The 15,779-nt window shown below is 40.4% G+C and overlaps 1 protein-coding gene across 6 annotated transcripts in view; it reads right to left on the reverse strand.

Annotated features, from left to right (window-relative positions):
* EPSTI1 (epithelial stromal interaction 1) overlaps nt 1-15,779 on the reverse strand; it is a 110,329-nt gene that overhangs the window by 4,302 nt on the left and 90,248 nt on the right. For all 6 annotated transcript variants that reach the window (XM_055541992.1, XM_055541990.1, XM_055541995.1 and 3 more), the window contains 2 exons: nt 8,050-8,123; nt 1,375-1,474 (listed from right to left, as the gene is read on the reverse strand). In XM_055541992.1, coding sequence (XP_055397967.1) covers nt 1,375-1,474; nt 8,050-8,123 — 174 coding nt within the window. The remainder of the gene's footprint in view (nt 1-1,374; nt 1,475-8,049; nt 8,124-15,779) is intronic.

Below are 15,779 nucleotides of genomic sequence, written 5' to 3' on the forward strand. Positions count from 1 at the left end.
AGGGATTAAACCCAGGTCTCCTGCACAATAGGTGGATTCTTTACCATCTGAGCCACCAGGGAAGCCCTTTCCATGTATATGCACCTTCAAAATTGGGGTTATTAAGTACAGAAGAAAATGTACAGCAAGGTTCCAAGTCCTGTCCAAAATCTGAGTTTCAATCACATTTCACTACTTATAAATTCTATAAACTTGGATAGTGTCTTAAATTCACAACGCCCTATTTTCCACATGACTCCTACTCACATATTCTTTTAAGTCAATAATTTGTCAATTTCACACACAATACAAAGATACTGTTTTGATTCCTTTCTATTTTTGTACATTGTCTCTACTCTGAATGCCTTAGTGATACACAGGAGCATACATTATAAATAGACACACCCACTATGCATTCTCTACAATTTGCCTACATTTAATTATCTTCAATATATATACGTTTGTGAGATCTATCCATAAATTTTAACCACTAGATGCATTCCAAGGAATCATGCATATCAAATCTCTAACAGATTATTTTCTCAAAAATGATCTTTTGTCCACCAAGTATTTATTAAGGGGTGATCTCCTCTGGAGTTACCAGGTCAGCAAGTACTTGATTATTTTCTCATATTTTACCGGTTTAAAGATTTCTGTCTGTTCCTTTTTTTTTAAAATAAGTACAAATACACTAAGGCTTCAATTAAATTGTAAAACACACTGTGGTTAGTTTTAATTCTGTACACATTGCAAACCCCACAATCCCATACATTCCAAAGCTTTGGTGCTGTTTAAATAATCTACTGTGCACACAAAACACCTTACACACATATTACAACACAGTCGCAGGGCTTTCTTCCCCAAAATCTGTATGAACATTTCATTTTCAAAAAGTGCCTTTTGCCATAGGGTTTTTTAAAAAATCATTTTGTAGTGAAAAATTAAATACTAATTTCTTTGATGTGCTAGTTTCACTGAAAGAATATGTTACAAGAGAATGCTTACTATTTTTAGAACCATATTTCACTGAAAATCTTCCTAGGGAAAAAAAAAAAGGTTCCTTGGTTTTTATTGTATGCCTGGGCAAAGGGTGATTTTTTTTTTTTTTTAAAGACTTGCAGTCCGGGCAGTCCCACAGCAAACAAAGGGCAGGTATCATTTTTTACTGTGATTGGCGTTGGGCTGGAGCTGAAATCACAACTTTCTCCATCTCTCAGAAGCTACTGTGGAATTTACAGTAATCACCCCAGCTGCCTGCCCGCCACACAGCTGAATGGCACACCAAAAAAATATTTATCTAGAGAGAAGGCCACAACATATTTTTTAAATTCTCATTGTTTTTATTCTTCAACTTGGAAATATTTATTTTTTGAGAAAAAAAATAATAAAACTCACCCAGCTGTTACCACTATTCATATTCCAATAACCACCAAAGTGCTGGAGGCCACCTGGTTGACTTTTGCCTTGGAGTCGGTCCAGAAAAGCATTATTTACCCTTTAAAACAATGAAAAATGTGGGTAAGTGGAAAGCTTGCTGCAGGGCTGAGAGATTTCTGAGAACCTAATGTGCTGTCTGAATGGACTGTGGGGAGCTCTGCCCCCATCCAGCTCAGAAGAAATCTACAGAGACTTCTTTTCACATTAACCATATGACACGCTGGGAACAGTCCTCTGGTGGAGGTGGTGGTAGTCTTGACTCAGTCCAAAAGGGGCATAAATTCTTGACTCCAGAGATTCACTCACCCACCTCTACTAGTTCTACAAGAGTCTTGGTCACCCAAACAACCATGAACCCTAGAGGAGGAAGGAAGATGGAAGCTTCACCAAGAGCTAAAACATGAAGAGAAACCAAACACACTTCTATGGTGCCGTTAATAGTATTACAAGATAAATGTCTCTCCCATACACTCTGTACCCCATCGCCAGTCTTTCTAAGGTAAATCCTACTAGTGAAAAGCAGAAGGAAAACAGGAAGAGAGTGTGAGAAAAGGGAAACACCTGAAGAAGGAAGCCCAAGCTTTCAAAAGAAGGGATACATCTTTCCCTGATGTTTGATCATACTGGCAGCCGCCAATTGCAGAAATAAAGTCAAACATATAAGTGATGAGTGGTAGTTGCTCAGTCACGTCTGACTCTTTGCAACCCTATGGACTGTAGCCCGCCAGGCTCCTCTGTTCATGGAATTCTTCAGGCAAGATTACTGGAGCAGGTTAGAAAGGCAAGAAGTGATCACCCTAACAGTCAAGATAGGGTTACCTGTAGGATGATGGTTATATTATGTTACTGGAGCTGGCTACCTGGGTGCCCCATTTTATAGTTAATCATCCTAAATATCCTTTTCATGGACTTTTGTGTGTTACATCCTACAGTTTTTAAATTTAAAAAGGAAAAAGGCCACACCATGCTCTGTGTTGCCCATGTATGGCTAAGCAGAGTCAGAGACATGGCAGCTGGAGAAATAGCATGGTGATAGGTACCCTATGACGGAGAAGGCACTGGCACCCCTCTCCAGTACTCTTGCCTGGAAAATCCCATGGATGGAGGAGCCTGGTGGGCTGCAGTCCATGGGGTCGCTAAGAGTTGGACATGACTGAGCAACTTCACTTTCACTTTTCACTTTCATGCATTGGAGAAGGAAATGGCAACCCACTCCAGTGTTCTTGCCTGGAGAATCCCAAGGACGGCGAAGCCTGATGGCCTGCCGTCTATGGGGTTGAGTCAGACACGACTGAAGCAACTTAGCAGCAGCAGGTACCCTATGATGTGAATGAATTATGGAGGAACAGCATCATGAAGGCCATAAGCTTCTCAACAGAAACACAGTGTCTGGAGCCCAGAAACTATTCAATCCATGCTTGTGGAAGAGGGGTTAGGCAGGACCCAGTGAGGTGAGCCTCCTTTTTAGTCATGAAGTTTAACGAATGTGGTCATGGTGGGTGGCTGTAAGTCAACATCTGTGTAAGATTTGCGAACTTTGAGGATAATGACTGCTGAGTGGCAGAGTCAGAGGCTGGGGGTTTTGCCTCTTGGTCTTGCTCAGTGTGTTTAGCTAAAATGCCAACTGCATGTTGATTCATGTTAGTCTCTGGTTTTTGGTTGCTATTTTCAACTTCAAGCCCCATTTGGCAGTGGTTACATCTTAGTTATTAGAAAGCTTTGTTTTTTTTTTTCAATCTCTCACCATAAAATCTACCAAGGTGTCATATTCTGGTCAGCCTGGTGGTGGTGGTTTGATGCTAAGTCGTGTCTGACTCTTGCGATCCTGTGGACTGTAGCCTAGCAGGCTCCTCTGTCCGTGGGATTATCCAGGCAAGAATACTGCAGTGGGCTGCCATTTCCTTCTCCACTGGTCAGCCTAGTTCACTGCAGAACTGAATGTTTACACCACCTTTTCTAGACCTCTCAGCATGCAGATTGAAATAAGATACCTGAGCTGGAGACTTGAATATTAAGGAAGAAGGAAGTGGCTTTGATTCCCCTAAAACTCTACAACCAACGGTATAGTCCATACACCTGGACTGTTCAACTATGTGTTGGACAGTCCATACACCTGGGGCTGTTTTTATCCAGTCTCTCTGTCAGTAACAAAGACGGACGTTCCCTCAATATTCCTTTTCCCACCTCACATCCAATCCACTAGAATCCTTGTTAGCTCCACCCACTAAACACATCCTGAAGAGACCTGTTTATTTCCATGGCTACCATTCTAGTCCAAATCCCTATCTTCTCTCATTTGCCTCTCTTTCCACTCCTGCCCTCTGCAATCCATCCTCCACACAACCACTTGAATAAATTATAAAAGGGATCAGGCCTTCCTTTTGTTTAAAACCCTCCCACGACTTATTAGTCTTAGAATAAAATAATTTACTTACAAAATCTTCTATTTCCTGCCTATCTTTCTTTCCTCATTTTGTAGTCTTCTCTTTCTCACCGTCTATAATCAAATCATTTGGGCCTCAGAAAGTTCAAGCTTATTCCCGATTTAGGGCCTTTGTGTTTGTTGCTATGCTTGGTAAGAGGGGACATCCCACTGTAATGTTTTGCCCCCTTCCCATCTCTGTGTGACTGACTCTTGTTCTTGGATGTCACCTCTTCATTGAGGAACTATTGCCTGTAATCTCTCCCTTAGCGTCACTTTGTGATGTGGTCCTCATGGTGTGCATCGCTATCTGAAATAATCTTGCTGCTAAATTGTTAACTTCTATGTATCTCCTCTAGCCTGTAAATCCCATGCAGCTGGGGACCTTCTCTGCCTTGTTTACACCTATTCCTAGGGCCTAGAACAAAGCACAGGGTATGCCCTGATTCTTAAGAGGTGAATGAATGAATTGTCCTGGTGCATGGTCCCCACATTAGCCTCTTTCTGTGACTGCAGCTACCTTGTAAAATTAGCCGTGGTAGTGAGAGTAGTTCATTGTCCACTGCCCTCAATTCACTTAAACACTTTGAAGATGGATGACTTTGTCATGTACACAAGGTGATGCAATTCACTTTTGAGCGTGTTACTAAGAGGACAGCAGACTGGGTCAACTAGAGATCACAGGTGGTAAAGAGATTACTTTTTCAATTTCTATCCAGAATTTGTAATAGGGAAGAACCTTTTGTATTCTATTACAAGTTAATCACGAAAGGGATGTTGCCTATAAGCTTAAATTATACATAATGGCCCATGTCTGAGAACCCTGCTTCTCAGATAATGAGCATTAAGCTAAAATGCCTTTGTTTAGCTTGCAGAAAACATCCTGACCAGGTCCTCTATTAATGACTGCGGGGAAGAAGAAACTAATATATAAACTCCAGTGACTGACTGGAACCAGGAAATGTTTGACTTTACTCCCTCCCCTTTTAGTAGAAAAGAAGGCTGAATTCGAATTCAGGCAAGACTGGTTCTTTGAGACACACGTCTACCATCTTTTGGTGGCTGTCCAATAATGTTGCTATTCTTTGTCCCAACAACTCATCTCTCAATTTATTGGCGTATCATGGGATTAAAAGTGCGAGCTTGGACTCAGTAACAAATTGAAATGGGGGGAAAAGTACCAGTTTATATTTTTGTTTACTAGTTTTAGAAGATACATATATTTCATTGCTGTCGAGCTAGTGCTCAGGATTTTCTTCAGAGGCTTAACTTGGATAAAAACTATTGTTCAGAGATGATTCATGTTTCAATAAATCAATTCAGTTCATTCCAATTTCCAGCTGGCAACCCAGTTCAAGTCCTTCACCCCCAGCGCTGTTTTTTCCTCTGAAGTTTTAACTTTTCTTCTCTTCCTCAGAAAGTCACACTGGGTCAGGTTCAGCTCCATCAGATTCAGTCATCACAGGGTTGGTTGTAAAGCTTGTTAGGAATCTGCATGATTTCTATTATGAAACTCAGGGCTGCGTTTCTGCTATGTGAACTTCCAAACAGTAGAAAACACATCGTCTTCTTGTCTCCAATAAAATTATGTCCCTGGAGAAAACCTAACTTAACGACCCCTTCCCCCAAACCACATAGCTTGTATTGCTGCCCTCAGCAGGAATGGACACAGCTATTTTATTCTTTAAGTGACAACTGAATGAGCATTTTCATATGAAAAGATGGAAAAGCTCACTGTAAACACCAAAGGACAAAACAAACATGAGCTTTTATCAAAAACAGATAGTATAAATAAAATATGTGTAAAGACTTGATCAATTGTTTCAAAACTGGTTACTGAGTTTATTATCCAGAGAGATTTCCTATTGGATTAAACTGGGATCTGTCTTTAACTAGAATCAATAGAAAGAATAGAAGGTGAAGGAAAGAAATAGTGCCATCAATATTTAGGTATTCAGCAATAAGGAAATAAAGGTCAAAGTTCCTATAACAAAAAGTAATCTTTTTGACCTCTAATCAAATAATGGATTTTTATTGGGTGCCCATTGAAGATTAATTTCTTAGCCATGGGGCCTACTAATGTGACATATCACTATCTTTAAAATGCCTAAAGCTTTCTAATCCAATTAATCCTCAGAAATCCAGAGAAATGCTGGCTACTAATAACTAGTGTTATAGAAATATCAGGTTTTTTAATAGAAAGACTTTTAAAGAGAAAAAGTAAAAGACTAAACTAATTTATGACCTAATTTATTAAAAAAAAAAAAAAAAAAAGTAGCAGTAAATGTTATGTGGCAGCCTGAATGGCGAGGGGAGTTTGGGGGAGAATCAGTTCAGTTCAGTTCAGTCATTCAGTCATGTCTGACTCTGCGATCCATGGACTGCAGCACACCAGGCCTCCCTGTCCATCACTGGCTCCCAGAGTTTACACAAACTCATGTCCATCGAGTCGGTGATGCCATCCAACCATCTCATCCTCTGTCGTCCCTTTCTCCTCCTGCCTTCAATCTTTCCCAGCATCAGGGTCTTTTCCAATGAGTCAGTTCTTCGCATCAGGAGGCCAAAATATTGAAGTTTCAACTTCAGCATCAGTCCTTCCAATGAATATTCAGGACTGATTTCCTTTAGGATGGACTGGTTGGATCTCCTTGCAGTCCATGGGACTCTCAAGAGTCTTCTCCAACACCATAGTTCAAAAGCATCAATTCTTTGGTGCTTAGCTTTCTTCACAGTTCAACTCTCACATCCATACATGACCAGTGGAAAAACCATAGCCTTGACAGACGGACCTTTGTTGGCAAAGGTCCAACTGTGGGGGAGAGGATACATGTATATGTATGGCTGAGTCCCTTTGATGTTCAACTGACACTATCACAGCATTGTTTGTTAACTGGCTATATTCCAATACAAAATAAAAAGTTTTTAAAATGAAAAATAAAAACAAAACAAAAAATAGGTAGTAGTAATGGTTCCCCTTTATCCAACAAAACAGTCTAACCAGTATATCAGAATTTTGATGTTTCCTTACAACCAGAGAGGGGCTTCCCTGGTGGCTCAGACAGTGAAGAATCTGCCGGTAATGTAGCAGACCCAGGTTCGATCCCTGGGTCAGGAAGATCCCCTGGAAAAAGAAATGGCAACCCACTCCAGTATTCTTTACCAGAGAATCCCATGAACAGAGGAGTCTGGTGGGCTACAATCTATGGGGGCGCAAAGAATCAGACATAATTGAGTGACTAACACTTTCACTTTTTCACTTTATAACCAGAGAAAAACACATAAATTCACATTTAACATTTTAAAACTATTTTGACAGGACCATGGAAGCAGAATAATCCATTCAAAATAATATGAAAACACAGCCACAGTTGGCAGGTACAGCAGAATTAGGAACTTCCATTAACACTTTCTAAAGTCTCATTTACAAAATGAAACCACCACAATTTAAAAGTACACCTTAGTGATAGTGGGAAGGTTAAACACATAAATGAAGCTGGTCAGTTTCGAAAGAATTTGCTCCTTTAAATCATGAAGGCCTTTATATTAAATTCTTCTCCTGAGACACTCAATCACATGGCAATAAACTCAAATAACCCAACTGCTCCCTAGGAAAATCTAGAATAATGATAGATAAGGTAATTATTAGTGCTCACCCAATATCAACATGATATTCTGGGCACTTTTAATGTCTGACATTAGAAATACGATAAAGACTACTTCCACTATTAAAAATTACTTACTGATTGTAAAAAATTTTCCCTAATATATCAGTCAACATAAAATAACCAATGGTAGTTCTTGTCTCAGCTTTTATATTCAGGTATGAGTATCTTACCATCTATACTAGTTCAGTTATTATAAAGTAGTGTACAAATGGTAAGGATTATATAAAAGGATTACTATGGCTTTGTCTTATGGGAGGGAGATTAAGTATAACCTAAACAAACAGAGCTTGAGAGCTGAGTCCACTTTCTAGGGTCAATTAATGCCACCAGTTCAGAAAAATTGGATATTGTTTGTATATGTATGTGTGTGTGCATGTGTATGTACCAGCTGGCATTCTCACACATACCACACCCCAATAATATAATGATTAAAAAACTAATATAGATTCCAAAATCCTGTTCAGTATTACTGTGTTTTCCTAAAACATTGCAAAAACTTTATAGGTAATTGTTTTAAGCAAGGATGCTTATCTTAGTGGTTCATACCTCCTGTGTTCAGCTTGGTGGCTTTTGGTTCTTTCTTCCTCCTGTTGCTGTCGTTTAAATTCCAGTAATTCACCCTAGGAACGTTAAAATATGGTTTTCAGCTAACATGGTTGTACAGAAGACACCCAAATTAATTACATATTTAACCTGAGCCAGTACAATATTTCATTTTTGAAACTTTTACTTAAGTGCCATTTCCATGTGAAATTGTTTTCTTACATAACTAGGTAGCAAAAAATAATTGTGTCTTAGCCAAATAATAACTGTGAGAGTAAAACTGTGAGATTAAAAAGGCAATGTGCATGTTCAAGCTATTAGACCATTAGGTACAACATACACAGGAGAAAACGCAATGTGAGCCAAACTCACCTGTGTTTTACAAAGAAAAACAAATCAAATTAGTTTCCTTAAGGAATGTTACACAATACTATTTCTTGGTAATTTCTTGAGCTTCTTTTTCCCAACAAATTCACAGCTGCTTACAAATATATACTGGACTCAATTCTGTAGAGCAATTCCATTAGAAACACATTTTCCATCCTGGAGAATAATCACTCAGCTCTCATTGACTGCTGCTGCTGCTGCTGCTAAGTCACTTCAGTCGTGTCCGACTCTGTGTGACCCCATAGATGGCAGCCACCAGGCTCCTCCATCCCTGGGATTCTCCAGGCAAGAACACTGGAGTGGGTTGCCATTTCCTTCTCCAATGCAGGAAAGTGAAAAGTGAAAGTGAAGTCGCTCAGTCGTGTTCGACTCTTCGCAACCCCATGGACTGCAGCCTACCAGGCTCCTCCATCCATGGGATTTTCCAGGCAAGAGTACTGGAGTGGGGTGCCATTGCCTTCTCCGTCTCATTGACTAGTTATTTCTAATACTAGCAGAACATGGGAGTGGATGCTTTGCTTCAAATAGGCGGTCATGTTACTCCAACTAAATCTCTAGCTTCTGACATTCTGTCTTCTTGGAAGAGTCAGCAACTTCCACATTCAGTTACTGTGCTCACAGTATCAAACCAAACAACTAGGTTGCCAGAGAATCTCAATACTCAATCGCCTACACCTTGAGGCAGACCAAGTTATAACCTCATGTCACAGGCAGAAAAAGGCAGAGGGAAGTTATCAGGCCCCCCTCATGAGTTAGTGCCTGAGTGAAAGAGGTTTTCCGACTCTGGCACTAACTGAGAGAGAAAATACAGTCACCTCTTGATAAACACACAGCAGCTTGTGTATTTTTTTAACCTCCAAACTTCCATGATGAAAAATATAAAGTAAGTTCAAAATTCAGATTGACATTTTATTCTTTTAGTTTTATTCTAAGGCCTTCCAACATTGTATAGCCTGCAAAATAAAGACTGGTTTCTTATACTGTGGTAATCCAAATAAGCTACACATTAATCCCTAAAGCCAGACATCCTGGAATGTGAAGTCAAGTGGGCCTTAGAAAGCATCACTATGAACAAAGCTAGTGGAGGTGATGGAATTCCAGTTGAGCTATTTCATCCTGAAAGATGATGCTGTGAAAGTGCTGCACTCAATGTGCCAGCAAATTTGGAAAACTCAGCAGTGGCCACAGGACTGGAAAAGGTCAGTTTTCATTCCAATCCCAAAGAAAGGCAATGCCAAAGAATGCTCAAACTACCACACAATTGCACTCATCTCACATGCTAGTAAAGTAATGCTCAAAATTCTCCAAGCCAGGCCTCAGCAATATGTGAACCATGAACTTCCAGATGTTCAAGCTGGTTTTAGAAAAGGCAGAGGAACCAGAGATAAAATTGCCAACACCCACTGGATCATCGAAAAAGCAAGAGAGTTCCAGAAAAACATCTATTTCTGCTTTATTGACTATGCTAAAGCCTTTGACTGTGTGGATCACAAGAAACTGGAAAATTCTGAAAGAGATGGGAATACCAGACCACCTGACCTGCCTCTTGAGAACTCTGTATGCAGGTCAGGAAGCAACAGTTAGGACTGGACATGGAACAACAGACTGGTTCCAAATAGGAAAAGGAGTACTTCAAGGCTGTATATTGTCACCCTGGTTATTTAACTTATATACAGAGTACATCATGAGAAAGCTGCGGTGGAAGAAGCACAAGCTAGAATCAAGATTGCCAGGAGAAATATCAATAACCTCAGATATGCAGATGACACCACCCTTATGGCAGAAAGTAAAGAGGAACTAAAAAGCCTCTTGATGAAAGTGAAAGTGGAGACTGAAAAAGTTGACTTAAAGCTCAACATTCAGAAAAAGAAGATCAGGGCATCTGGTCACATCACTTAATGGCAAATAGATGGGGAAACAGTGGAAACAGTGTCAGACTTTATCTTTTTGGGCTGCAAAATCACTGCAGATGGTGACTGCAGCCATGAAATTAAAAGATGCTTACTCCTTGGAAGGAAAGTTATGACCAACCTAGATAGCATATTGAAAGGCAGAGACATTATTTTGCCAACAAAGTCCGTCTAGTCAAGGCTATGGTTTTTCCTGTGGTCATGTATGGATGTGAGAGTTGGACTGTGAAGAAAGCTGAGCACTGAAGAATTGATGCTTTTGAACTGTGGTGTTGGAGAAGACTCTTGAGAGTCCCTTGGACTGCAAGGAGATCCAACTAGTCCATTCTAAAGGAGATCAGCCCTGGGATTTCTTTGGAAGGAATGATGCTAAAGCTGAAACTCCAGTACTTTGGCCACCTGATGCAAAGAGCTGACTCATTGGAAAAGACTGATGCTGGGTGGGATTGGGGGCAGGAGGAAAAGGGGACGGCAGAGGATGAGATGGCTGGGTGGCATCACCGACTCGATGGATGTGAGTTTGAGTGAACTCCGAGAGATGGTGATGGACAGGGAGGCCTGGCATGCTGCGATTCATGGGGTCGCAAAGAGTCGGACCCGACTGAGTGACTGAACTGAACTGAATCCCTAAAGCACAATATTTAATTCTAATTTCTCCTGAGCACCAATGACAAAGGAAAAAGAGTATTCATTCAGTCACTTCACAAGTATTAAATGCTGAAGCTTGTGCTAGAGACTTACACTTTCACAATGGCATAAAGTCTTTCACTTTAATTTCTGTCACTGTATAAGCATAGTTTAAAAATCTATCAAGCAACAGTACTACTTATACTAGGCCTATATTAAAATAAAGGAAGTCCCAGTCTTCCCCCTCACCCATACAATCATGTTCAGTTTTTGTGTGTGGTTTCATCTGTCAACTGTCTTGTTTAAAGCATGAATATTCTTCTGTTTCTTAATCAAAAAAAAAAAATAGCATTATCATTTGGCCTCCTACCATGGAGATTTACATCTCTATTACTACCTCCATTCCAATGCCCACTTCCCTTCCTGGTACACCACCATCCTCATCCTTCATCCTGATAACTTTAAGTTTCACTGTGGTGAGGGAAGAGTCCTAGGGGTCTTACCACTCCTCAGCTAGATTTCCAAGTCACCCTTTTTTCAACTCTAGCCCTCCGAGGTGCCAGGTGCCTCTAATTCCACATCTGTATCAGGACTGCTTCAATATCAGTATTACATTTCTTGAAAATGAGTTCTGCCTTCTCCTGCTCTTCCTACCAGCTTCCAAAATTGTGCTGATAATGTTTTTTGCTACAGTCTCCTGGTCTGCACTTTTGTTCTACATACTGGCTTATGACTTTTAAAAAAAAACATTCCCTTTATTGTCTTTTTAGGGGATCTAGGGAGCGAGGGACTTGTGTTAAGCAAATGAAATGTTGTGAAAGTGCAGTGTTTAACCAGACCTTAATATTCTGAAGCAAAAATTACACTGGAATTCTGTTACTTGATCCTCACAACAATTCTCAAAGGTAGGCAGATAGTGTTTTTTGATGAATGAATGGATAAACATTATTATACTTGCTTTATAGAAGAGGAAACAAAGGATCAGAGACTCAGTTTAAGTGTTTTGTCAAGGAATAAATGGCTCCTAAGTAACGAAATAAAGACGAGAGCTTGGACGTTTTTGTACCTAATCTATAAAAATGCATCCAGTATAGGCAGTGGAGATAAAGGACAAATTGTCACTAGTTAATCACACTCAAGAATAAACAGCCACATCTAGAACTGTAGAGCCCATTACACTCAAAAGTTCTAGCAGAATCTATCTAACCTAAGTTCAAAGCTAAATCCCTCTTGTCAAAGGATGCTAATTCTTCCCACTTACATTAACCCATTTCTCCAAGGAGCAACTTCTGTATCCAGCCATTCCAAGTTCGATAACACGAACCCTGGACAAGCTAAATTAGGACATCAGTCCTAGATATGAGACAAAAGAGTTTTTAAAACCTTTGAAGCATATATTTTATAGATGCATATTACCACGTATTTCCTTAAAATAATTTTTAAGATAATTTTTTCAGCCTTGGCAAAAATGATCCTGAAATTTATCTGGTAAATGATAAATTAGCAAATAGCAATAAAAAAATTCCTGAAAAAAAGAAATGAGTGAAAACCAGCTTTCCCAAATATTCAAACATATCATGAAACTGCAGGAATTAAAACAATTTGATTGAGTTCAGGAAAAGACTTACTGCATGGAAGCACAGCTTACCATAAGTTGTTTTGCTAAACCCTCACAGGAGAGAGAGTTCAGTGAATGATGATGGACTAGCTGACTACTGTGAGAAAAAATCAGAACAAGATCCTTTATTTTTGTATGAAAATAAATTTTACAGAGCCCCAGGACTTGAACTTAAAAGATGGAACTGTATAAGTTGCCAAAGGAGGCATGGGTAAGGGTATTTATAAACTTGAAATGAGGAGGGTACAGACTCAGGAAATAAAAGGATTAATAAATTTGGCTACATCAAAATTCAAAACTTCAACTGGGATAAAGACTTAAAAAGATGTTTATGGCACACACAGGCTAATTCAGTTATTCTTTCATTCAGTCACTCAACAATATCTGAGTGCATACTGTGAGCCAGGCTTGCATCTATGTGATGGGGATACAATAACAAGACAGATGAGATCCTTGCTCCTTAAGAGTTTATATTCTAAAAAAAGAGAAGACCATGAATAAGTGAGAAAAATATCCACCGATAATCCTATGCAGAGGATTAAACATGCCGTTGTGAGGCTCAGTGACTCAGTTCTTATTTTCGGTGGAGGCTCAGGGAAGGCCTGAGGAGGAAGCTAAAGACCTTATATAAACCAATAAAGAAAACACGGACACCAGACAGAAAAAGGGCCAGGCAAAGGAAGAGGAAGTTGGCAGCTAAACCACAGAATGCCTGTACATTTAAAAATAGTCATCATTTTCACACATAGTCAAAGAATATAAATCAAAACAATGAGATAAAAAGTTTTTCTTCTATCCTGTTGACAAAAACTAGAAAAGTCTGATAGAGAATCAGGTACATTCCAGCATTTTGGTGGAGTGTCTAAGTTAATAAAAAAGTAGTTTTTGGAGAGCAGCAACCATAAATATGTAAAATGTATGCATCCTTTGCAGAATGTTCAAAGATGTGTAGAAGGAGAGGCGCATCTGAATCACTGAAACAGTTAAAGTTTAAAGGAAAGACTTCATGCACATTTACAAGGACCTGGCACAGTAAAGTATGGCATCGTCCACACGATGGAATATCATGCAACAGCTCCAAAGAATTAGATAGATGGCAGGGAGGGGGTGCCTATGATAAGATCTCTAAGATACATTAAATGATAAAAGTAATGTTCAGAGCAGTTTGGAGGGTACTGTTCCATGTAAATAGAAAAGATACACATATATCCATTTTTAACTTTTATATGCTGGTATACATATCTTGGCACCCCACTCCAGTACTTTAGCCTGGAAAATCCAATGGATGGAGGAGCCTGCAGTCCATGAGGTCGCTAAGAGTTAGACACGACTGAGCGACTTCGCTTTCACTTTTCACTTTCATGCATTGAAGAAGGAAATGGCAACCCACTCCAGTGTTCTTGCCTGGAGAATCCCAGGGACGGGGGAGCCTGGTGGCTGCCGTCTATGGGGTCACACAGAGTCGGACAGGACTGAAGTGACTTAGCATAGCATAGCATGTACATATCTTAGACATTTTTATGGTAAAACACATACTAAAATGTTCATTGTAACTATCATTGGAGCTCAAAGCATGGCAGGTAGGTAGGCAGAGGAAGGAAACTTTAATATCATAAGTAGTGTTTGTTGTTTTCATCTTTGACCCATGTGAACATTACTTCCTCAAACTATCAAGAAAGGTTTATATCTGTGTGGGAGACCATTTCTGTTTCTTTCTGCTTTCCTTTATTTAAAAATCCCAATGGATATCTAGTTTTTAATACACAAAAATGTAAAAGAGCAAAACAGTACATCATGAAGCCAAGAACTGTCAGGGAAGGCAAAAAAGAGGCCAGGAAGAGGCTAGCACAGAGCGTGCTGTTACAGAGGCAAGGACAGGGGAGGGGAGAAAACAGCAGGAGGGAGGCAGGAGGGGAGTCGACGAGGCACCGCCACGCAGGACCACGACCCCAGGTGGCAGAAGCGGGTGCTCGCGTTCCGCTGCACTCAGGAGTTTTATTCTACAAGCAGCAAAGCGTGTTTACTAGGGAGAGAGAGGCTGGTTTTCCTTTGGTGCCACAAAGGATAGTTTCAACTAATTAATTTCTTCTGCTGAGCTGACAGCCACTGCAGATGCATCTGCATGCTTTATAAGCATATTCCTGGTTCGTTGATGCGGTTCTAACCCAGAAGTGCAACACCTCCTTGGACAGATACAAAACAAGTCGTTCCTGTTCCAAGGACTGAGCTTTGGACACTAAGAACATAAAAATGCTCTCCAAGTCGGAGGGACATGACACAAAGCATCTGAGACACTGTCAGATCTCGTCTCACTCAACACATATTTGTGAAGCAGCAACCATTCTCCAGACACCTGGATTCAGGCTGAGGTACAGATGCTAAGAAGACCCACCTCCAACCTAAAGGAAACCACAGAATAATGAGGAAGACAGACCCGGGAAACAGCTGTGACCCCAAACAGAAAGAAACGCATCACTGGACACAAGTTCAAGCAACATGACAAGAGAATAAGAAGGGATGCAAACTAGAGACAAGGAGCAAATGTTCCCGAAGGTTCGACATTTTAAGTGTATCCACGAAGGCTCCCAGGGGAGAGAACGTGTGTCTTCTCACTGCTCTGCTTGCCTCCCTGCATTCAGATGGCGCTCCATCGAGAGAAGGTACTTAAGTCCTCTGATAAACAAAGTCTCATTTTGGAGATGCTAAAGCAGAATCTCCTGAAAACACTGGCCAAGTCAGATATGTGTGTTAGTCGCCCAGTTGTGTCCACCTCTTTGTGACCCCATGGACTATACCATCCATGGAATTTCCCAGGCAAGAATACTGGAGTGAGTAGCCATTCCCTTTTTCAGAGGATCTTCCCGACCCAGGGATTGAACCCAGGTCTCCTGCATTGGAGGCAGATTCTTTACTAACTAAGCCACCAAGTAAGTGTTTAGTAAATGAGGACAAGACTGCAAATGGTGCCAGTCTGTGCTGGTCCTGCTGGGACTGCTCCTGCTGGAGGAAGGGCTGTGATGAAGCAGTGCTGGGGACCAAGCTAATGGCAAGAAGTAAAAGGGTCACCATTTCCTGCCAGGGGTTACAGAAATCACTTCTCTGCATTGCATTCTACCAAAGGCTCGACTAAACAACAAACAGGGGTGTACAAGGCTGGCTGCGTGAGAAAGCTGATGAGTTTAAAGGCATGT

This window comes from Bubalus kerabau, chromosome 12 (assembly GCF_029407905.1).
Source record: "Bubalus kerabau isolate K-KA32 ecotype Philippines breed swamp buffalo chromosome 12, PCC_UOA_SB_1v2, whole genome shotgun sequence".
Classification (NCBI taxonomy): Eukaryota; Metazoa; Chordata; class Mammalia; order Artiodactyla; family Bovidae; genus Bubalus; species Bubalus kerabau.